General features: G+C 36.8%; 1 protein-coding gene across 4 annotated transcripts in view; it reads left to right on the forward strand.

Annotated features, from left to right (window-relative positions):
* LOC124711153 (histone-lysine N-methyltransferase eggless-like) overlaps positions 1-26,084 on the forward strand; it is a 352,937-nt gene that overhangs the window by 280,092 nt on the left and 46,761 nt on the right. For 3 of the 4 annotated variants that reach the window (XM_047241057.1, XM_047241054.1, XM_047241056.1), the window contains exon 21: positions 19,444-19,538. The exons of the other annotated variant lie outside the window; for it this stretch is intronic. In XM_047241057.1, coding sequence (XP_047097013.1) covers positions 19,444-19,538 — 95 coding nt within the window. The remainder of the gene's footprint in view (positions 1-19,443; positions 19,539-26,084) is intronic. 4 annotated transcript variants of the gene reach the window in all.

Genomic DNA, 26,084 nt, shown 5'->3' on the forward strand with positions numbered 1-26,084 from the left:
ACACACTCCAGACAACGTGCAGAGAGTTAACGAATTGGTGACTGCTGACAGACGCATCACATTGAGCGAATTGTCACGCTACGTTGAGATAAGGGAAGGAAGTGTTCGCAGAATACTGAAAATGTTGGCATTAAAAAAGGTTTGTGCCAGGTGGGTTCCCAGGATGTTGACAGTGGCTCACAAAGAAACAAGAAAAACAGTATGCAGTGAACTTTTGGAACAGTACGAGAATGGTGGAGATGAATTTCTTGAAAGAATTGTGACATGATGATGAAACATGGCTCCATCATTTTTCACCAGAGACGAAGAGGCAATCAGTGGAGTGGCATCATGCAAATTCACCCAAGAAAAAAAATTCAAAACCACACCTTCTGCTGGAAAAGTTATAGCTACAGTGTTTTTCGAATCCAAAGGCCTCTTGCTTGTGGACATCATGCCAAGTGGAACCACCATAAATTCTGATGCATATGTGATGACACTGAAGAAACTTCAAGCTCGACTGAGTCGTGTTCGACCACATTGGCAAAAGCAGGATGTTTTGCTGTTGCACGACAATGCACGGCCACATGTCAGTCAGTCAAAAAAACGTGGAAGCGATCACAAAACTCGCATGGACAACACTGAAACACCCGCCTTACAGTCCTGACCTTACTCCATGTGACTATCATCTCTTTGGGAAACTGAAAGACTCTCTCCGTGGAACAAGGTTTAAAGATGATGACTCCATTGAGAACGCTGCCAAACAGTGCCTCCAACATGTTGGTTCAGAATTTTACCGTGCGGGTATACAGGTGCTGGTTCCAAGATGGCGTAAGGCAGTTGAGAGGGATGGAAATTATGTGGACAAATGAAAATATTGTTCCTAATGGATGTTCTACACACTGTAAAACTTTCAAACATATAGAATAAAAGATGAATTAAAAAAAAATAGTGTGCATTTCTTTTGGAGTGACCCTCGTAGTTAGTAGGCTTAAAAAATTATAAGGTTTACTAAAGTGTTGTCACCCTTATGTAGGAGATAGAGCAGCAATAGCAACAACAATTGTTTGGTTGCATGACTGTTCTCATCAGATGATCACCCTTTCAAATGATTGATTGGCAGAGATGGGTTAAGCAAGGAGGGGTAAATATTATATGTTTTGCATCAATGGTTGTGGCACAAATGCGGGAGTTTGTGTAAGATTGTACATCGCCTTTCTCCCACAGATTCCCATTTAAGTTCCCCAACCATCTCTTATTTAATTTGTGCTTTACAGTTCTAGCAGCTCAACTGTAAATTTGCATAGTGTCATTTGTTATGCCAACTGGATAAGGACTTCAAACTCTGAAGAAAAAATGTAGAATTGGTTTCAGTAATTCCTTGCATACAATTTTATTTTACAGGTGCACTGCACTTTCCCAGACCAAGGTCTCCAAGAACTCTAAATCATCCTTTTGACTTTCCTAACATTGATTCTATTTATTTTCTCACATTTCATATCGTTATGTAATATTGCCCCTGAATACTTACATAATGTGCCATGCTCCAGATGTTAACCACTTGTAATTGTCTGTGAACTGTGTTTAGTGTCTAATTTCTTATTCTATTAGCATAAAGTGATACATTACCCTTGTTTTACTTCTGTTGATATTCAGCTTATAACCCCTTTTCATGACACTATCCATTCCATTCAGTTGGTTTTTTAAGTTCCTTACTGAGCCTGACAGAATTGCAATGTCATCAGCACACCTCAAAATGTTTACGTTGTGTAAATGAATTTTCACTCCTGTTTCAAATTTCCCCTTGCTTTTCTTTACTGCTTGCTGTATGTACAGATTGAATGACAGTGGGGAGAGGCTACAACTCTATCTCACCTCCTTTTTAACTATTGGTTCCCTTTCACTTCCTTCCACTCTTCTAACAGAAGTGTAGTTTCTCTACAAGTTGTAGTTAACCATTCACTCCCTGTATCTTATCACTATTCACTTCATAAATTAAAAAAGTATGTTCCAGTTAAGTTTGTCAAAAGCTTTCTCTAAATCTACAAATGTTATAAACCTAGGTTTGCATTTCATTAACCCTCATTCTAAGATAAGTAATAGGGTTAGTATTCCTGCATTTCTTAGAATCCCAAACTAATCTACTCTGAGGTCACTTCCATCACTTTTTCCATTTTTCTGTAAATATTTCATGTTAGTATTTTATAATCTTGACTTATTAAACTGATAGTTCCATAATATTCACATTTGTCACCACCTGCTTTGTTTAGAATTGGAATATTACATTCTTCTTGAAGACTTGGGGGTATTTTGCCTGTCTTGCATACCTTGCATACCAAAACTCGAGTTTTGGTTACTGATAATAACTTGATACCAGTGCCTATGAGTTTAATTTGTACACCACAGCACTGATGATGATCACTATGTGATTGAAAATCGATTTTGTTATCAATAAACCATCAATATTACAGCCAATGCTGACCTTCCTTTTAATTTCTAGTGGGCCTTATCTTTTGCCTATTTGAACTGCTGCTACCTTCATTAACCCGTCTCTCAAATCTACCCATTCATACTCTTTTGTATTCCTTTCCTATGTTTCTGTCAATTGTTGCGTAATAATCTCTTTGAATCTCTCGGCAATCTCTGGTTCTTTTCAGAATGAAATTTTCACTCTGCAGCGGAGTGTGTGCTGATATGAAACTTTCTGGGCAGATCAAAACCCGTTCTCACAGCTTTACTTTCTCCAGTACTTTGTCTCCTACCTTCCGAACTTCAGAGTATTTGCCCACAAAAGGCAAAGGTCTCGAGTTCGAGTCTCGGTGCGGCACACAGTTTTAATATGCCAGGAGGGTTCTGGTTCTTTTAATTTATCCAGGTCCTATCTCCTTAATTTCCTACCTGTCAGAAATTTCTTCAGTTTTAATCTGCAGCTCATAACCATTAAATTATGGTCTGACTCCACATGTTGACCAGGAAGAGTTTCGCAGTTTAAAATCTGGTTTTAAAATCTTATTATATCTAAAACCTTAGAGGGTCTCCAAGTCTCTTTCACATATATGAGGTGCTACTAAAAACCTCCCAGATCACACCAGTAAATAAAATTATACTTTACCTGCAGCTTATTCTCCACAATCACCTTCAAAGTATTCCACTTGGGAGCGTATACACCATTCCCAGCAGGTTTTGCCATGAACTTCAAGTTCCCTGGAGTTCATTTTTCTGTAGAAAAATTAGTACCATTGAGATTCTGCTTGAATCCCCTCAACTGCATGAAAGCTTGGGTTTTATAATATTCTGAAGAATAAAAAGGTTTCTTGGTGACAGGTCAAGGGAATATGGCAGTTGAGGAATAAATGTCATTTTGTTTTTCACCAGAAACTCCCTCAATGTGTGACATTGCATTGTTGGGATGAAAAAACTAATTGCCTTGGGATGAAAAAACTAATTGCCTATGATCCACTTCTCGGGATGTTTTCGTCTTACCATTTCCCTCAAGTGCCTCAGGACATCACGGTGGACCACTGCATTGACTAAGTGACAGGGAGGCACAAATTTCTTGTAGACAATCCCTTTCATGTAGAAGAAAGGAATGAGCATGGACTCTCATTACTTTTCACTTGCCGGCCGTTCTTAGTACTGGGTGACAATGGATTATTCCATTGTGACAACTGCTGCATGGTTTTCGGATTGTACCCATAAACCCAGCTTTCAAGCCTTTCTTGAAGTTCTCTCAAGACTTGCACACGATGCTGTTTCTGCTCATTGCTAAGAATTTGTGGCACAAACTTTGCTGCAATCTGTTACATTTGGAGTTCATTAGACAAAATCCTCTGACACATCCCATAAGACAGCCCCACGTTATTGCATATGTGCTTGATAGTTTACTTGCAATCTTCCAGCGTCGAATTATGAAGAGTAATGATATTTTCACATTCTCATTAACTGACTTACGACCAGGAGAGTGCTGTGCTGACCATATGCCCCTCCACATCTGCATCCAATGACGCCTGTGGGCTGAGGATGACATGGCGGCCAGTCGGTACTATTGGACCTTCATGGCCTGTTTTGGCGGAGATTAGTTTAGTTAGTGACATTTTCAAAAGTAATGCCAGTTGATGCCCATTCTGGAAGGTAATCATCATCAAATGATATTCTGTTATCCTGAAAATGGTTAAACCAGTTATAAGTTTGATTGTGGCCTAAGACAACTTCCCCAAATGCTTGCTTGAAGATGTTATACATTGCTGCAGCATTTTCTCTGAGTCTGAAACAAAAGTTTACATACACACATTGCTCCCAGATATCAATTTTGCAAGACACGCAACACATGACAGTGGGGAAACACACATAACTAAACACAACCAACTGGTACAAAGCTGCTTGAGACACTACACCCACAAATAATGTGTGAGACATATCTGAAAAGTAAGTACTGTTTTGGAAAAACACATAAAAACATTTTTTCAAACTATTTATTTATTTATTTATTTTTTTTTATATACAAGAAATAGCATTTCTTAAGATATTTTTGTACATGTTTAGCATCACTGTTCAGACAATTGTCATAGAGGAAAATGGACTGTTCTATGTCATCTTCATAGAAAGATGCCGCCAACAAAGACAGCCACTGCTGAACGCCATTTTTTGTGTCATTGTTTTCAAACCACATTCCTCTAAAATCATGCTTCAAGCTCAAGAACAAGTGATAGAAAGTGTGAGGTCAGGACTGTACCGTGGGTGGTCAAACTGCTCCCAGCTTAATTGTTGAATAAGGTTTACAGCAACACCAGCAGAATTCTTACATGAGTGGTCATGAAGCAATAAAATGCCTTGACTGAGCAGTTGTGCCTATTATTTTCAGTTGGCATCAAAGTTTTCTCATTGTTTCTCAGTATCATACCGCATCATCAGTTTCATCTCTGGGAAGGAAATAAGAAGCAGAATGCCATGTCTGTCCCAGAGCACAGTCTACATTAGTTTCTGTGCTGGTAACATTAAGTTTTTTTTGTGCCCTTCACTCCATCAGATGTTGTTTTTGATTCTGGAGTTACATGACAAATCTGTGTGTCATCACTGGTCACCATTGTGTTTAGGTTTCATCTCCTTTATCTCTGTATTGGGTAAGAAATGTTAAAGCATTGCAAAATCGCTTTGTTTTGGGAACATCTGTAAGCATTTTTGGAACCCAGTGGGAGCAAAATTTGTTAAACTTTAATTAATTTGTGACAGTCTTGTGCAAAGCAGTTTTTTAAATTTGTAGAAACTCAACACAAAGCATTATTATTGTGAACCAGCTGTTTTCACAAATTTTGTCATTCATTTTCCCAACCAGACCATCGTTGACAGCAGAAGGCTACCCACTGCTTTGTTATGAACATTACTTCGTCCATCATTGAATTAAGACAACAAGGAATCAAAGACATTGACTGTCAGTTGGCACTGATTTATATCAATGGGGGCAAGCTGAAAATTTGTGCCGAACCAGAATCTGAACACGAGTTTCTTGCTTTCTGTGTGCCTGGGTTCATAATGGCTGCAGGATCAAAATGTTGTATGTTCTTCCAGACATGTCCAAAAGAACATACACTGCGTATATATATGACAGCCAATCATCCCTTCAGTGCAGATGCACATCAAACTTGAACTCATATGGAAATCGGTGAAATGCTATGAGTAATGACACTAATGAGCAGAGGCATTACGTCATTAGTGTGTGGTACAAGTTGAGAATTAGGTCCGATGGGAGGTGTACTGTGCTAGTCCTGTGGTGACCAATGTATTCGAATGGCATAGTGGTCTATGCATCTACATAGTAAGCATAAGAACTCGATTCGAGTCCCAGTATGGCACAAACTTTGAACTTGCCACATTGATATAAATTAATGCCCACTGGTAGCTAATGTCTTTAATTCCTTTGTGTTTTGATTCATAGTGACTGCATGAACAAAATGGTGTCTGTTCTTTCTGACATAGCCAAAAGAAGTGACACCACATGTACATCATTGAATTGACACACCCACTTCTTCACGAGTCCATCAGTCATTATGTTTTCATCATAAATCTCTACAAGTTAACGATGAATTTCAGCTCACTTAACATTCCCTTTTTTTTTTTTTTTTTTTTTTTTCAAAACCCTGTTACAGAATGCGCTTCACAGTCGGACAGGTCAGAGACTGTCTTAAACATTTTGAATTATCGGTAACAAATGTAAACACAATGCAATTCAGCTGTAATGGCATCACTTGAAAGACAAGAAACCAGAGAGATGAGTGTGGAACTCCAACACTAAAGCTGCGGTGGCAGTAGAATAGAATGATACTTATTTACTGGGCACATCTTGTATAAGGTTCCACCTAGCAGCATTTTATTGTACAAGTGAGGGTTCACGAGCTGCTCACACATTCTGGGAACTTTTGGTAGCACTTTGTACAGCCTTCTTATATGAGTCTTAAACCGAGTATTAGCAACATTTAATTTGTGTTTTGTGCAAAATTCTGCCAGGGGGCTTCCCCATTCATTTCTTTTCACAGTTCATGCTGTCCTACTATTGGTTCCTTCTCATCCTTCTGCTGCTAGAGAAATGTTGCAATTAAGGTTTCATCTTCTGTACCTGCCTTAATAATTTCTTTTACCTCATCATACATTCTTTCAGTTCCTTTGTCATGTGTTAAGGTAGTTGCCATATAAATTTGTACCACTGTGTTGGTCAGCTTTGTTTCTATCTTGGCTATGATTATGCATTCACTTGCTGTATATAGTAATTTACACACATTCTTGTGCTCCAATTCATCATTAGACCTACTCTTGAATTTGTACTCATATTTGATTTTGTGATCATCAGTAATTCCTGGTGTACCTAACTTGAACCTGCTAATCTCTCTTTAAAATTCTCTAACCTACATAGATGGTTAATTGATGTAACATTCCGCGCTCAGACTTGTCAAATGCCAGTAACGTTTTATCCTGATGGACAGCAACCTGCCCGGAGATACGAATGGCTATTTTACCTCCAGAATATTTTGAATATTTTACGTAGGAGGATTCCATTGTCATTAAGCCATACAGTAAAGCTGCCTGTTGTCAAGAAATACAGGCGCTGCAGCTTCTCTTTGCATTCAGCCATTTGCAGTACCAACATAAAAAGACCATTTCGGTTTATGTTACAAGGTCAAATCAGAAAATAAACTAGACGGGTTCTCTGTAACTTCTGAAAAGGCTGCTCTGCTTCTCCTCACCAGGAACCACCAGTTAGCCTGGCCTCTCCACAGATATACCCCCACGTTGTTTCACCTACGGTATGACTCTGTATTGCACAGGCACACAAGACACCCATCTTTGTAACATCCGTGGTTTATGGGGGATTGTGCACACCCCATTCTCAAGTTTTATTAGAGATAAAACATTAATACTACATAATTCTTTTTGTGGTGATCATATACTTCATTTTTCCATGCCTTTTCTGGTAGGGATCCCATTTACTTTTACCTGTGCCTAATCTGTCACTAGGATTCTCATCTTATACTCCTGCGCCTCCCTTTAGCTGTGTCCATAACTTTCTGTTCAGAATTGTTTGTAATGATGTGAAACATCATTTGTTTGAAACTTCCTCTTTTTTTTTTTTTTTTTTTTTTTTTTTTTTTTTTTTTTTTTTTTTTTTTTTTTTTTTTTGCCCCAAGTGACATAAGCTAACAGGTTACATAAATCAAATGAGTAGATGAGTGGCCTCTCTACTCTCTATAAAGGTACACTAAAACTATAAATGGGGGGACCTGTTTGCTTCTTGCTTGATCTTTTACTGAATTATTACTTGCTTAACCCTGAGATCAGGAAAATAATTTTCATCCTTTGTTTGGGGGGGGGGGGGGCTGATTATAACAGTCAGGTGAGGAAGTGAGATGAGATGCAGCTAAAATTAAAATATGTTTACTTAGTTGACTTGGGGAGAATGTTGCAGTGAGAATGTGGGTGTAGGGAAAGAAAGGCACAGTAGCAGAACGTGCAGAGGCCATGAAGTGAACCAGGACACACAAGTTTTTGGGGTAGGAGGATTCCTTATATTGTTTTATCATTTGTTTGTGTGTTCCACCTGTTGCTAGTTTTTTCCTCATTCCATTCTTTATCTCTTCTTGCCTCGCGCTTTTTTTCCCCCTTCCTTTTCTTTTCTTCTTCCATGTTCCTGCTATATTTTTGCAGTTTAACATTTGTTTAAATTCTTCCTGTAGGGCTCCATATCCTCAGTGTATTTGACTAAATGATGGAACCATGTTACCCACTGTAGGCTGTCAGTTTAAGTCCTTAATGCACTGTGTTATGCTATTTTCAGATGTCTGCAATATTATACCAAAAGTACAGTAAATTAGTAAAACACACTAATGAACAGAATTGTGCTTACATATTACAGTTGTTGTTTACATTACTTAAATGACATTGGTGATGGGTGTGTGACATAAAAAAAACCACTTCTTTCATGTTATTGTGGGGACAGGTGCTTGTTTTCATGCATACGTATGCTGAATGTTACAAATATAGTCTTCCACATACCAGTCAGCTTACAAGCACAACATGTCATGTAGGCCTTACTGACAGTTAGATTACTAGTCATTAGATTATCATTTAATATCACGCCATGTACTGACACGCACTCATACATAAATGTAACTGTTACACATTATGGAAAATCCAGACTGGATTGTAAAAATATATTATAACTGTTATAAATCACAGTAAACTTGCATCATTCAAAGAGTATGCTAAGATCTGCCATTTTCCAGAGATTGAGTTATCACCTGAGGGGACTGTTGCACGATCGGTCTTGTGTACATGTTGTTAAGTCTTATTAAAATTCTTGCATTATTGTCTTTGACATTACTATAACCAATAAAGGCATAATCATATATTTGTTACTGCTGCAGAAGGTGCTACAAGACCTTAATAATCTTTTTGAGAATTGCCTTCCGTTTCATATGCCGTTGCTGAAAATAGCATCTGTGTGTGTTCTCATTACATAAACCATAAAGTTGAATACTGGCCTCTTGCCATTGTAGTAAAACAGTTCTTATATTTGATTAAAGTTCTGTCACACCGGTATGGGAACTTAAAATTATTTGCAATACTGTCAAAGTTGTTCACAGTACTGCCACATACTAACATTATTTACATTCATTATTGCTAAATAAAAACAAGTGTCTTTCTGGTAATTTTCTCTGAAGTGGGGTCATATGTTCTTTTTGCTAAAGTAGGATATTAAAACTAATTTTCATCATTAATAAAATTACTTCTATGAAGAGGTATGATAATGCTCTGCAACCACCAACCAGATTTCATGGTGATAAGTCATTCTTGTTACCTAATTCACATAGACCATAAAATAATGTTTATGTGTAATGTAGAGTGTCTCTTTCTCGCAGATCCATAATGAACATGGGTGGGTTACTGTCACTCAGCTTGATGTGTTCTTTAAGATGTGTGTTGAAGTTTCCCACCGTTCGGCCAATGTAAAATTGGTCGCTTTCTCTGCAATTTATTTTGTAAATGGGGGATTTATTGGAAGGTGGCACTGTCTCATTTTGTGAAAGATGATGTCACTCAGCACATTGTCGGTATCGAAATTAACGTGAACATTATTCTTATGAAGCATACGTGCTACTTTGTCTAAAATTGTTGTGATGTAAGGCATGACAATGTATTATAGATTTTCTATTTTTACTTCTCTAGCTAGTGTGAGTAGCACTAGCAGAAATATTTCAATTAACTCATGTCAGTCATGTTGGCTGTACCGTATTTTAATAAATAATGTTGACTGTTTTCCTTGCTGGAGCCAAGTACAGTCAAAGAAGAAAAATTACAAGAAAAAAGTCACTTAATCACAAATCTTTGCACAGTGTTAGCAGGGAGTGTCACGAACAACATACTAAAAATCCTAACCGGTGGAGAGTGAGCATTGGGTTGGAGGCGTGTTTAAAGGTAATTTTATGTTTTTCTTGAATAACTCGAAAACCATGGCTTACTGCTAAAATTTGTCCCAGTACAAAATTATCTGTATTAAATTTCCTACAAAAAAAGGTATTATTCTTTTTTTTTTTTTTTCTAACACTAATACTGTTCCAGTTCAGGGGATGGAAAAATTGCATGTTATTAAAAATAGTGGTTTAACAATGCAAAGTTAATTTTTATCATTAAAAGAAATTGCTTAAGAACAAATTTTAAATACGCCCGCCACATCTAAGTGCGGTAGAGCTGTACTAATGGCTAAATTGTGTACCAGAGATGTAACAGGGTCGAGGGGGAAGATGTGGCAGTAGAAACATGGGGAAGGTAGGTTACCGGATTGTATTCATGCACTTCTCTCCCTTATAGGCCTTCAAACTGAAATTCGACTAAGTGATTTCCCACTCTGTGTACCCCACTACATCACAAGAAGCTACGAAAGTATTTTTCACAAAGATATTTTGGCCCTCCACACCTCACCATATGAATGACGTGACACAGTGTGCAGTGGTGCTTATTGTGCACAAAATGCATCAAAATTACATGGAATGCAGGTATGATTTACTAATAATACTAATGCAACTAATGCAGATGGACAGAATATACATAATTATCTGCACACTTTTCAGCACTTCTAGAGGAGAAGTTGATTCTTAGTCATACTGAACAGCAGCTATAGTGTTCTTCCGGGAATGTCAGCTTCTCCCACCAGCTCGCTTTTCAATTTACAGACAAATTATACCTCCCCAGCATTTCCTGTCCAATTCTCTTAAGTGAATACACAAAATAACTTCACCAACTTGATATTTATACAGTGAAGTTATTTTCAGTTTATTAAGTAAGTTCTTATTTGTGGTTGTTGAAGGAACTGTTATATAAGAAATATCAACAGCTGGAGATGTCAACGGATTTTCCACACTGAATAGCCTTTACAAGTGTAATATGCTGTCAATGTGTATTTGTTGATGTTGATTTCATTGTCTCCACTATCACCGTCTAAAACACTTTTCACAGCATGAGGGGTATAATTGCCTCACCGCAACCTCAGCTCTCCCAACCTCTGAAGAATCCCAGAGGCTAAAACTATCTTTCCCTGCAACTGAAAAAGGTTCTATAGAACTTCAGATATTTCAACACAAAATCAGGCAGTGCATTAGAACAGATAACTATTCTAGACTTGAACATGATAAGTATTTACATCCGTCTTGGAAGATATACTGTGGATGTGCGGTAAATGGCTCCACTCAGTGCAGCCCACTCTACAAGTAACACAATTAATGCGAGAGAAGTGCAGTAACTTTTTTGTCAATCAGTAATTCACCAACAAGTGTCTAAAACACTGTTATATGGCTTGGCAATAAGCTGTCAGTGATGGACAACAGTGATGTACCACATTTTACCAATCCAGTCCAATCCAATCCCTTTTCCAGCACCACTACAAATGTCACTGACAACATCATACATATAAATTAAACACACAGGTATGTATTTCACATAAAAGCTTGCTTAATAACTGCATACACTCAGGAATGTATTTCACATAATAGCTTGCTTAATAACTGCATACAAGTAGTCATTCAGTAAACTAAAGATAACTTCACTCTATGAACACATGTTAAGTGAATTTGTATACCACTTAAAAGAACTGGGCAGGAAATGCTGTGAAGAGAATAATCTGTCTGTAAACTAGAAAGTGAGCAGTGCTCTCGGTGGCTGAAGCTGCCTTCCCAGAACAGCAGTACAGCTGCCGTACAGATTGACTAAGAATTAGTTTCTCCTCCAGCAGTGTAGGACACTGTGCAGAGATTTGTATAGATTCTGACCATATGCATTACTTGCGTTAGAGTTATTAGTAACTCATACCTGCATCCCCTGCAGTGTTAATGCATTTTGTGCAAAATAAGCAACCCCGGGCATGGTTACGCTCTGTGTTGGCTCAGATAACTTGGTGAAACACCTCGTAGTTTCTTCTTGTGATGTATTGTGATAGATATAATGGGGAAGCACCTGCTTGGCCTGTAGTTTGCAGACCTATGAAGGAGGGAAGTGCATGAATGCAATTTAGTGATGATTCACACATTTATAAAATTTGTTCTGAACCCACGTTTTAAAGTTTGAAATTAATTCTGTACAATAAGAACAATATTTTTAATAATCGGAGATTTTTCCACACCAGCATGTGGAAACTGTTTAGTTCTCCAGCATGTGGAAACTGTTTAGTTCTGGATGGATAGGAACTTCTTGTAGGAAATTTAATGTAGTTTAAATTTGTAATAGGAAGAATTTTCACTGTGAGCCATGACTTTAGAGTTATTCGATAAACACAGAAAAACAACCTTTAAACTTACCTGCACCCCAACTCAGACCCCACTGATAAGGATTTTTAATACGATGTTCATGACATTCTCTCCTAGCACTGCAAAAGTTTTGGAGCTTTTATTTTGATATGTTGGGGAGATAAAACATTGCCCAGTGCTCAGTTAGGAAAGAGTCACATGAATTTCTTCTGTACAGGTCTACAGCATCATTGAATCATTTAAATGATGGAACCATATTAACAACCATAGGCCGCCAGTTTCATCCCTTTTCTCCACTTGCATGTAAATTATATTATTGGCCACTTCAGTGTTAGCCCATTTTGAAATGTTTGAAACGTGATTCCAAAATAATGTTTTGTATTATGTGGGGACAGATGCTTGTTCCCCACACGGACATATGTTGAATGTTTCAGATATAGCCTTGCACATACCAATCAGCTTACAACTTTCACACCATGTCATTTGGGCAAAAGCTTATTGACAGCTAGCTTACATATTCGTTTATCAGTATACTAAAAGTACACAGTAAATGAAGATGTAAGGACTAGTACCGTATATACCCGAATCTAAGCCGCACTTTTTTTCTGGTTTTTGTAATCCAAAAAACTGCCTGCGGCTTAGAATCAAGTGCAAAGCAAGCGGAAGTTCTGAAAAATGTTGGTGGGTGCCGCCGCAACTAACTTCTGCCGTCGAATATATGTAGCGCTACACAGGCATGCTTTGTAGGCACAAAGATAAATACTGGCACCAAATCCTCTGCGTCAGTAAATAAATTTAAAAAAAAAAAAAGGTGGAAGACGAGCTTTTATTCTCCGCCCCAAGTTTCGACCACTGCATTTTTATACATTGTCCAACGAAGTAAATACAAATTCCGTATTGTTCATCTTCGAATGTAGCAGCATTTCAATGTACTACGAAAATCCGACTGGCAAGACTGTTTTGGATGTTTGTCAATATGGCCAACTCTTCTCGTCAATATGGTGAACTCCACGTTCTGAATTTTTTCTGACCTGTGAGAAGAGATGGTTGCTAATAGGAACTTTTATGAATTGTGAATCCCATTTAGTATTCTCTTCACCATAAGAATAATATGAATATAAACATTTTGCCATGTATTGTTTCGTGTTTGCTGCAATCTCATTTAAATCCTGTGTGCCTAATAAACTACGAAAATAGAGTGAGACAACAGCAAACGCAGAGGAATATACATATCATGTAATGTTTATATTCGTATTATTCTTATGCCTAATAGTGATACAGTCAGAAATGAAGCACAGCAATTGACTAGATTTTTAAATCTAAGATGACTCTTAATTTCTGTGCAGAATGTAATGTACTAATGAGGCGCCTGCAGAGATTTTCAAACGGAGAAAAATTTTCGCTAGACTCTCGTTCAGAACATCTTCTATCATACGCAGTCTATTATTTGGTTCTTGTTGATCATTATCAAAGAAACCAGCAGTGTACGTAACAACAAATAGCAGTCTCTTGCCATTGTTTCGCTAATGAGACGATTCCTCTCTTTTATTTTATTTTTTTAATTGTAAGCGGCGGTAGCGCGCACAAAAGCAAGCCATGCCGCGAGCGCCAACAGGCCGTAAACACGCACTATCAGAATGCGACAAACAATGCATGACACAGTACAGTAATCAATTTTCAGCTTAGAGTGACGTAAACACCTATAACAAAGAAAATGGCGCTTATCAGGTCAAAGAAAAATAAGCAATCAATCCAAACCAGACGAAGCACGTGAAAAAGGAAGGGTACCCATATAGATACGGACGGAGCCCCTGACACACAGCAATGGCTACCTGGTAAACCTTAACTGCTAAGCTTACGACTCAAACCAAACTACTGTATCTGTATCGTCATTCATTCGACGTAAATTGTGTCTCATATTACAATGGACCAACTTCGTTTCGATTTGGAGATGCGGCCTAAAACTTTTCTCTCCCCTTGAATTTCGAGTCTCAAATTTCAGGTGCGGCTTAGATTCGGGAAATTTTTTTTTTCCTTGATTTCGAGTCGCATTTTTCAGGTGCGGCTTAGATTCGAGTAAATACGGTAAGTTAGATGTCAGTAAGGCTTTTGCCTAAATGACGTGTTGGGAAAGCTGTGCTTGTAAGCTGACTGGTATGTGCAAGACTATATTTATAACATACGACATATGTATGTGGAGGAACAGTTGCCTGTCCCCACATAATGCGAAATAAGTTTTGAAGTAACACACACACACACACACACACACACACACACACACACACACCAAATCAAAAATGGTAAAGGCTATTGAGAGAGTATTTGTGTCAACAGCATGTGTTTGAACATTGCTGTACTGAACATTGTTGTACTGAAATAAGTGTGTTGATTAAATCTAAGACTAAAATAGTGAATACTGTAAAAATGAAAGGTGAATAATTGTGGATTAGGAATGAGATAGGAAAATGTACAATCATAAAGAATGGTTTAGCAGGCTGCTATATATAAGGCAACTATTGTTAGGAAAGACCCACCACTCCTCCAGTTTGGCAACATTCTTAGTCTGGCAGATGGTTACGCAGATGTGATCAGAGAAGACTTATGTTTACTCCATAAAAGAAAAATTACTATGCTTGTAGAAAATAAACAATGAAATACTAAGCAACAAAGTAGGAGTAAAATTCAATGTAAGGACACATTTTTTCTCAAAGAGCAGCAAATCTAACAGATATCCTGTGTACCAGGGTAGAAATGGTATTACTAAATAAAGGATTTAAGTACATGTTAACTGAATCTTCTGTCGGTTCTTGGTAGAACAACATTATAATAAATGAAAAGTACTAGTTTGCTTTTGTTCTGCGGTAGTACTTTTGTTGTGTTAACCTGTTTTCATCTTACAAGGCCATCTTCAGACATTTGCTGATGATTGTCACCAAAGAAGTTAAAATGTTTGTAAACAAAACATTGAAAGAGAAGTTAAACATCTAGATTGAAGCAGATGTACAATATCTCACCCAAATTCCAAGTTAAATCAATAAAAAAAATTAATAGCAAGTACTAAGGTTTTACTAGACATGGGACAGTTGTCAATTTGCAAGCAGGCTGAGCTCACTAGGAAAGTCTTGGAACTAATAGCCAAACAGATGAAGTTGCAAGAAAAAAATTTGTTACCAATAGGAAAGTGTATGATACAGTGTTAGATATTAATAATACACTCTAAGAGAAAGATGCCATTGCTGTTAAGTCGGACAAGGGTAGCACATTGATCATCACTCACAAAGACAAATATAGAAATAAGGTAAATGAATTTTTAATGAATGACAATATTATAAGATTGATAAGGACCAACTAATAAATTTAATACATATAAAAAGCTAGAAAATGCAATTCTGTCTTCACAGGAAGAAAAAAAAAATTAAAAACTGTCTTGTAGCAAAGCCCAGGTACCTAAACCTTAGAGCCCAACCAAAGATCCATAAGGAAAACACACAAGTTTGTCCATGGGCAGCCATGTGTATTTGTTAAGCAAGAAGCTTAATGGAATCATTAATAAACTGTATGTATTCAAAACTAATTTTACAATTAGAAACTCACAAGATTTACGAAACGAGTTTAAAAGCATAAAAATTCCTATGATTAGGAAGTTTGCTTCATTTGACATTACAAACCTCTGTACGGACATTCCAGAACAATTTATTAAAATATGGTATAGCTAACATGATCAAAATGAGTTAATTGAAGTACTACAGCTAGTGCTATTATACAATTACTCTCCATTTTAAGGTGTAATATTTTCACAAAAGAAAGAAAAAAAAAGCTTAGCAATTGGAATGTCACTCATGGGTACACTTGTTAACATCTTTTTTAGCCATGTAAAGAGGAAGATTTTTAATGAATATAAAAAGAACGGGGATTAAATAGTATATTACAGATGAATGTAGATGACAAATTGATCCTTTTAATGGCAGCATTGAAGAGAGAAATTACATGCACAAACAACTAAAAAGTATGCAAATGGATTGATCATGGAATTAGAGTGGGAAATGAGAACCAGCTTCCTTGATTTAATAATAGTAATTTGAAACATAGATTTGGCGTTCACAGAAAATGTACAACAGATACAGTAGTGAACAGCAACTTCTGTCATCCTATTGCTCATAAAAAGGTGTTCTTCCATTCGGTGTTCATCACATTGTGAGCTTTCCATTAGAAAAGATGAAACTGGTAAGGAACTAAGAATAATAGAAGCCATAGCTACAAACAAATTACAGTTTGCACACAATTAGTGAAATCTGCCAGGTGAAGTAGAAAGCAAAAGAAGTAATAAAAAAATTATGAAACCACATTAGCTATAGAGGTAAAAAAAAGAAAATCTGAAATACACTTTCACGCCATTATCGGAACAATTTCAGGTAAAGTAGCGTGTATGCTTTCTTTGACAAAATGCTGAATGACATCAACAATCACAAAATGCAGATAGAACCACCTATCAATAAATTTGTCACTTACAAAATAAACGCCAGAGATTGTGATAAAATTACATTGGCCAATTATGGAGCAATTTTAACACACAGTTTAAAGAACATGTCAGACAGAGTAAAAGTAATACATCCACATTTAGTATGCATCTGAGAGAAAGCAGCCGCTCCACATTACCTTTATGTAATTAAATATCAAGATTTGGTCATGTGACCGAGAATGCTGTTATTGGCTGAAGCTCTGATGACATAATAGACTAGGAGTAAGACTAAGCTATACATGTGTTACAGGATTATCAGCCGAAGTTCCTAGGTTTTTACGTACTTTTTCTGCAAATAGTTTAGCTGTTCAATAATAAAAAATGCATTTACATCTTTTTAAGTACCAATAGAAAGGAATTTTGTGTACGCTGATAGTGGAAACCACCCAAAAGTTGATGCATTTATGCTCCAGTCATTTAGAGCGGTGATATGTGCAAGGGTGCACATTCATTTACCTGATCCCTGCAACATCATTAAACTTGCTAGAACTGAGGAATCGTAGAACTTTTGGAAATGGGTCCATATCTTATATCTAGATTGTCAACTGTCAGTCATGAACTACAACCCTAAGCACAATAAAATTATTCTTGGCAAATCATAGTACTGATTTCCACTATACAAGAAGCTTAACAGTTATGCCACCTGTAGCAAGTGCATGTGGTGCAACGTATAGCATGTATAACTGCAGATCAGAACAGGTTCGAATCTATTGCTAATGTAAGTGCATGCAAATACCACGGAAAAAACACTAATACTCTGTTTCTAATTGGTGTATTGATGTTTTGTAATTGTGATTTGGTTTTCATATCCAATGACTTTCAATTTGTTTTACAAATAAGTTAAAATATTTTTCCTGGCAGGTTTCAAACCAGAGACCTAGGAATATGACTTCTAATATTCGGCAGCCCATCATTTTACCAACCAAGCCACCAAATAAGTACAACAAAATGGCCACAACTATAAATTTTACTGTGAACTTGATATCCTTGAATGCCACTATCCTTCTTTGTAACAATGTAAAAGCATATCATAGAGGAAAATTAATGTTAACTTCAGAATGCAAGACGTTTTTAATTAAGTAAGTGAACTTGGGCATTGATGTGATGGCATTTTGCTGATACAGTGCAACCACTTTTTGCACACCTTTTCACTCTTTGGAACACTCAAAAACAAGATTTCAAGAGTTTTTATGGATGAATTTGTACAGTGTGGTGTTGCACGCCATTTGTAATCCGTTTTCCGAAACGTGATTCCTAAAACAAGACGCCACTGTGAATTAGCTTTATGACAGTAGGAACAGCGAGCTGGCCAGTGATGTCAGAGGCATCACATGACTCAAATGGAGCGTTTCTGCAGACTTTCAAATTATTTGAATTTCATTTCCATTTTTATAAGAGAACATTGATGTTCAAGAGAGAAAAAAGTGTGTTATGAGCATAAAATGACGTAATTAACCATTTAAGACTATTTCCAGAAAATAGTCAAATACCCTATTCTTAGAAAGATTTAATAAGATCTCGTAGCATCTTGGTAGCAGTAATGAATATTTGATTATGCCTTTATTGGTTATAAGTAACATCAAAGTCCATGATGTAAGAGTTTTAATAAGACGTAACAACATGTAACCAAGACTTTGAACACATGACTACAGCTCCCTGTGGTGATAATTTTGTTTCTGCAAAATGATAGCTCCTATCATAATTTTTGGATGATGTATGTTTCGCTGTGATTTGTAGTAATTACATTTATGTATGAGTGAATGAAAGTACATAGTATGATGTTAAACGAATGTGTAAGGGCTAGTAAGCTAGCTGTATGTAAAGTTTTTGCTTACATGACGTTTTATGAAAGTTATGCATGTAAGCTGATGGTTTGTGGAAGACTGTATTCGTAATTTTTGAGATACATATATGCAGGAACAAAAGCCTGTCCCCACACAATACTGCACAATCTTCTTTTAATTTGGCACACATATTGCTAACATCATGTAAGTAATGTAAACAGAAACGGTAACATGTAATCATAATGCTGTCCACTAATGTGTCTTATCTGTTTACTGTAGTTTTGGGATTATGCAGCGGACAATTGAAAATGGTCTAGGGTCACACCTGGCAAGTAATGTAATTTATATGCAAAGTGCATTAAAGGAATAAAACTGACAGCCTGCAGTGGTTAAAACAGTTCCATCATGAAGGTAAAACTTGTTTGCCTCCTTGTCACATATCCTTTCATTTCTCATTAATCTTCTTATGTTATCTTCCTGTTTTCTGTTAACTGGTACTAATGGTATATGTGACCACTTCTTCAGAAGTGTGCTTATCTTTAGTTTGTCTCCTTACAATTTCTGAAATAGATCTGATTAGTTTAAAACCAACAGGTATCATCATTGTTTTGATAACTAAATTTTTAATATGGGCTGTTATGGTTTGGTGTAGAAAAATTATGAGATACAGTGACAGATATGTTTCTAATGGTGAAAGTAGTGGATACCAGTTATTTGCTGCTTTTTTCTTTCAAGCTTATATAAGATGATATATTTTGTAATTAATTTTTAACCCAAGCCGCATATTTTTCAAGTCATTTCTCAACTATATGTGAAAGTACGAATGTATAAGTGGTTTACATTGCTGAATACATGATCAAGCTTTACTTTTTTTCAGGACACGTCTTCGTAATAGACGGTCATACCAGGAATCATCGGAGAACATCAGTCAGAGCAAAGAAACTACAAATGCTCGTGCTAAGAAACTGAGGAGTAAGTCCATGTTGACTCTTCTTTTTCTTTTCCTTCTCCCATCATTAGAAGAAGAAAAGTGGAAATATATAAAGTAGCTAATGGCTTGTAGCAGTTGTACATTAAATTCACCCTCAGGTAGCTAAATATCAACTTTTTGGAGTAGAGTAGTATTCCTCTGTAAGTAGAAAGGCAAGTTTGAAAAAAAGTAATGAAAGGTAAGTAGCTTCATTCATTACCCACTTATGATTTGATTCTCAAGAATCTGTCGATATGTACTATATTCCCTTTTGCTTCAGTCCTGTTCCCTATTGCAGAAATAGGAATCCCTTGCCCCAAAAGACTGTGGTTGTTTAGCATACTTTCTGTATTTTTGTGTGGGATGCTATTAAATAACACTTTTTCGATAATAGTTTGAACTTTTAATTTTTATTGCTCTGAAAATAACAATGTGAGAGAAAATAATTTAGGGAAGCATGAATACCCTTCAGTCAGCATGACTATACCTATAAAAGCAGCAGGTATTTGGGTTTATTCATTTATGTATGCATCCAAAAAAAGTGTTAAGAATATGCCGAGGGCTTTGTACAAAAATAGCCAATTACATGTCATAAATCTGCATATTTAAATAGGTTTCTAAACAATTTGTGGGGTTTTCAACGCATCTTTGCGGTAATGAGAAAGAAAAGCATTCACAGTTCGGATTTTTAAGTGATCTCTCTGATGTGGCAGCTATTTGTACATTAGTTAGTACCATAAATGAATATTCAAATACCAAAATACCTTTAGCTAAGATATTTTCAAATGTATGTAACACATTTGCTCGCATCGCTGTGACAGTAGTTTGAGAAGTGACATTGTCACAAAATTGAAGATTCAATATTGAGAATAAGTAGTCCAAATATTCGAGGTATTAACACTACCTAAAGGTATATGGAAGTTTGGAAACAATATGTCAATTGGTTCTACTCTTTTTTCACCTGCTTTGTAGAAAATTTGTTTGCTGTAAACTTCAAGAGTACAGTTCATCCATTTTTGTACTATTAAAAGAAAAACAAATAAATAAATGAACACATCATTATTGAAAAGTGTAATATACTATCAGGAAGCAGTAAAAAGTAATAATAGCTTACATTTTGGGGAGACATATTGAAGAAATTTATGAAATAATTTTTTCTGTTTCTGTCACTTTGCACTAATGTTTATTAGCATAATGCATTTCGGCAGCATGCAGTAATCATTAGGTGCTTTGCACTAACCACTGCATCCACATGGTGGATGTGAACCCATGTGAGTGGTGGTTGTTTCTCATCACTCACTTTACATACAGTGCAGTAGCAGTTTGCTCATGCACCATCATGCAATATTTTCTAAGTATAATGTGTGTGCTGTATACCTGAGATTCACCAAAATATTACCACATTGATCAAATATGAAAATTGAGATGATAATCAGATATTGAACGTTATTAATGTCTTCAATTTAGCTGTGGAATTGTAAATTTTTGTGAATGAGTAGCTGATGAAACATTGCTCATGTTCACTCTGCAACTAAAATTGCACAGACATGGAGACACATTTTGAATAGAACGTGTGAGAAAGTTTTATGTTGAGAAGCATGACAACTGAGTTTAATTGACAACTTTGTTTATCACTGACCAGAAAGAGGAAGGAAACACAAAATACAGCAGTAAGCAGAGATGAGCATTATTCTAATAAATTTCTATTTAAAGAATCATTTGAATTACTAGATCATTCAAACAAAATCACAAATAAATTATTAGTATCTTTACTAATGAAGAATACCACAGTATTTCATTTATTTACTACTTCTACATAATTCTATAAATGGTGTTTGTTCTCTTGGCTCAGGCTGTTTCTGTTTGCTAAATAAGTTATTGGTGATTGGTGGTTTGTACAGAAATGTTCCTCTGTGGGTTAAGTTCCAGACTACAAGGCTATAACTTTGATTTCAAACCCCCCCCCCCCCCCCTTCCCCCGCCCCACAGTCCTCTGATTTTTTCCGGATACTTATCGCTCCCTTTGCCTGTAACAATGACAAATGCCAAGTCAAGTTGCACTTTGTTTAGGAGTACGTGTTGAACTCTAATTCGTTGTATAAGTCAGTTCAGAGGTGAGAGGAAGGCAAGGGCGCAACACTATTCCTAGTAAAACACTACAGTGTTCAAAGCATACTTTGGATTGAGCACAAGTTTACTTGCTTTACAGTGTAAGAAATGCTACATAAAAATGACTCCTGATAATTTTAGCAATTACACTACCAGTGTGGCCCAATTCATTTGACTCTGTGTTTGCGAGTGCTTACCCCCCTCCACCTATTTACGTGTGGAATTATTCTACGTTAGCAGCCAAAGATGAGAATGCAGCCCAAAGAAATATCAAAGAAAATAGGTGATAAGTTTCAAATGATGACTTGAAAAGGAAATTTGTTTTGAATGTCATTTAGAGAGTGAAGCTAATGTGAAATCAAACAAAGTTATTGGCCAAAAAACAAGTGGTCCACCCTGTTGCTGAACACACTGCCAAACATGATATCCCTCATCTCAATTACTGCTTCCCAGCCTGTGCCATATGGATCCTTCCCACCAACACAGCTTTTCTGAATTGTGCAGATGGGAACTGTCCCTGCAGTACATCCTACGTTCTCGTAACCCTCATGGCCTCAACCTTCGTTAGTCACTGTCTTCACCCATCCAGCCCCCTCCCTGTTCCCATTCCAGCACTACTCAGCCATCATTTCACCACCACACCCAGTCTTTTAATTTCTTTTTATTTCTCTCCTTTCTGCTACTATCCCGTCCCCCCTCCGCACCTTCTCTCCTGTCCTCCGTCTAAACTGCAGCACTTGACTCTCTGCCACACCCACCATACTATCCCTCCCCCTTCTTGCCCCAGCCTCCTCCTTACCCCCCACCCAGTGGCCTCCCATCATGCACTGGTGCTGCTGCTCGCAGTGTGGTTTCAGCTCTCTGGGACTGCAGGTGTGTGTGTGTGTGTGTGTGTGTGTGTGTGTGTGTGTGTGTGTGTGTGTGTGTGTACTCCTGGCAAAGACGTTAATGGCCGAAAGCTATAATTGTGTGAATTTTTTTGTTGTGCCTATATGGTGAGTAGCAACTTTCCTTCTCTGCTATTGTCATATGTATTTCTCAGTGTTTACGGAAGAAGATAGTGTTTTGAAAGTCTTATACCAATCATAAGATTATTATATCAGATATGTAACATCAGTATCTTCTTTGCATGTGTAGAGTATGTCATAAAACATGCAATTGAAGCATTTACAAATGGCTCTGAGCACTACGGGACTTAACATTTATGGTCATCAGTCAAAGCATTTACAAAACTGTGTGTAGTAAATACAAAAACCTTCATGAATGCCAAACTGGAAGAGACTTTCCTTCTCGCACAAACTATTGTGATAAATCACCAATAACCACCCAGATTAAGCACACTGACTATCCATTCCAGGATATTGTGAATGATCTTCAGGTTTTAACATAAAATGGACAAGGGACTTCAAATGGACTTGTATGAAAAACTAGAAATTTTTGTTTATAGCACAGTGCGTGGTAACAGGTTGCTAAAACTTAAAATGACTTAACAATACTGAACAACAAAGAAATCATGTGTCATTATGTAAATATGCTCATAAAAAATATTATATTTTTATTGTTTGTAGTAGCTTAACAACTGAAGTTTATTTATCTTAGCTGCTAAGAGTCTTTGGAATGTAAACATCTGAATATGAAAGTGTTTATCATTGTGCTCTGTGTGCCATCCAAATCCAGCAAAAACGTAAGTAAGACATAAGTGAAATATTCAACTCACGTAAGGTATACACTGAAATAAATTAATCTTTCGGTGCACAGCACTAAATTTCAGTATATAACCTGACTGGCACACCCCCAATAAATAGGCACCATCACACTTTGTTAATGTACATGTCACTGTAAAGCAGCTGATGATGGTAGCATGCTGCTGAAATGTGTCATTCTAATAAATATTAGTGAAAAGTGACGGAAGCAGAAAAAATTGTTCCACATGTTTGTTATATAGTTGGTGCTCTCAACAGTTTCTATACGTGGCTAAATTTATGTTTATATAGATGGAAGCTTAACTACAAGAACTGTTTTGTTGATCTGTGAAGGAACTATATTAAATTAACGTTCCCAAAAAATTTGCTGATTCTACAAACTTAGAAACTATCGATAGATATATTTTGCAGATACTCAGTCATTAGTAAGCTGTGACCTGATAATTTGGGCTACTCATTCAGCTACACCAAGCTCCCGATTATCTGGGTTAATGCTGACACAAGAGTGAACAGACAACCAAAAAACATAGATTGTCCAAAATACATGTCACATTTAGAAACCCAGTGCACTGCACTCCACAAACTGGTAACTTATTTACTCACTTAAAACATGCTGTATTTTGTTATTATTTGCCTTCAGTTCACTTTTAGGAAATAATTGTCCATTTTTTACTCATTTCTGTTTTCCATGTCTCCCACCCGTCTGTTCTCATTCTCCATAGAACCAGAAGATTGGTCTAGCCAGATGAATTTTGTTCCCACATACTCTGATGACAGAGAGGCATATTTCAGTGCATCATTGCGCTTGATGATAGGTTCCTCAGTTGCATTGTCTTCACTCTCTTTCACTGCCAAACACCCTTTTTCACTGTATCCACATCATGTAGCTACTCAAATCTCATAGGTAACATTCTTTAACCACTCATGAAAATTTTTGTCATCATGTGTCTTCGCAAATAGAAATTTGTATACTAAATAAAAATATCCATTCTGATTACAGCAGGACATTTCAGGCTTCTTTTTTTTATTTTTCAAAAATTGCCGAACTTTGTTAGGATAATCTGTACTCAGAAAATCAAGAGCTATCTGTACATAAGAATTAATCATTGCCCAGAAGAAGGTGTTCATAATTGTGTGTGGAGTACAGTTTTCAGGGGTCTACACAAACAGTAGGGAATATTATCAACAACACCACACCACAGTTACATTCTGATGGAATTTGTTGTTAAAAATTCATTTTCATGTCACAATAATATGTTGTTATATAGAGGAAATTGATCCTATAGAATGTAACTTTTGCACAGAATGAATATGCAGCTTGTAACTTTTGTAGTCTGCCTACAGCATATAATGTCTGACAGACAAGACAAATGAGCTGAAGTGCAACCTACACTGACATTGCATCTAAGTTCTTAAACGAGTTTCTGTTATGAGTAAGTAGTCAGTTTATACACTCGTAAATGGTCAGCATGTAGCCATATATAAATATATAGTATTTTCATAAGTAAGCAGGGATGGTTTAAGATCCAAGCAACACAAGTGGCCATCTGGAGGAGAAAAAACTGAGAGCGGCACCACAGACACCTCAGTACAAATTTTGTATGCAGGATGTAACAAATACTTATACTGGTGAATTTATGCAATAACGTAAGAAAAACATTCCAGTAAACTGAACATCAGTTAGCAAATGAGCAATTTTCAAGACAAATGTAACTGGGCGTTTATGAGCCACCAATGACTTCAGTATCAAATACTGTCCTAGCGGGAACAAATGTGTTTGGAATGTAAAATTTTCAATCAGGTTGCAGTCCAGTTGGGCACAAATTTCACCCAAGGCCTACCTTAACACATACTACTACAATACTTCAGCACACTGTGTGTTACAATTTACTGTACGCCCATATATGAAGGATGTGCTCCACATAGCACCTTCCCATTTGATTGCAGTATTGCGCTCGTCTCTGCTCTGAATTATGAATTCTTTGAAACATCTGGTCTCAGAAGACTAAAATTCAGTGCTCCTGTTCTTCAACCATATCGGAGAGACTGCTGTACACAACTTCTTAGATGCCACAGAAAAGAAAAAAGAAAAAAATCGAGATGATTGCAGTCAGGTGATCTTGGTGGTTAAAGTACAGGCTGTGGTCGACCTGCCCATCTTGGACCACATTGGTACTTTATATGTCAGCAGCAAGATATACCTGTGGTGCTTCATGCCTGTACTACATGTGTAATAGATAACACTTTTTATTGAATCTGGAACAATACCATGGGTTTTCTATCTTCATTAACAGGTTTTAAAGAGCTCAGGAGTTAGCTTAAGTGGAAATTAAATGTTTCATCTTTTAATACGAGATGTGGCTGTAAAATGATGGGATTGCTGCTGCAAAACATTTTATTTCAAAAACATACATATTTAGTTATTGTTGCCCTCAATATACTCTCCTCCTCCTCTCTCACTACAAAGCTCCATGCATATTTTCCATTGACAGAAACGGTGCTGGAAGTTTTCCTCTACTTCAGTGAAATGAAATCTTGTTCCTGTTGGTGCAGATCTGACCTTAGGAAATGGTAAGTCACATGGTGCTAGGTCAGGCAAAGACGGTGGGTTGTCTAACACCGGGATCCCGTAAGTCATTAAAAAAAACCTTTAATAGGCCATGTGGTGAGAGCCAATGTGTCATCTTGATGCAGAACCTGTGACTTGTTCTTCCAAAATTTTGAACAGATTTTTCC

Source organism: Schistocerca piceifrons, chromosome 8, assembly GCF_021461385.2.
Source record: "Schistocerca piceifrons isolate TAMUIC-IGC-003096 chromosome 8, iqSchPice1.1, whole genome shotgun sequence".
NCBI classification, from domain to species: domain Eukaryota; kingdom Metazoa; phylum Arthropoda; class Insecta; order Orthoptera; family Acrididae; genus Schistocerca; species Schistocerca piceifrons.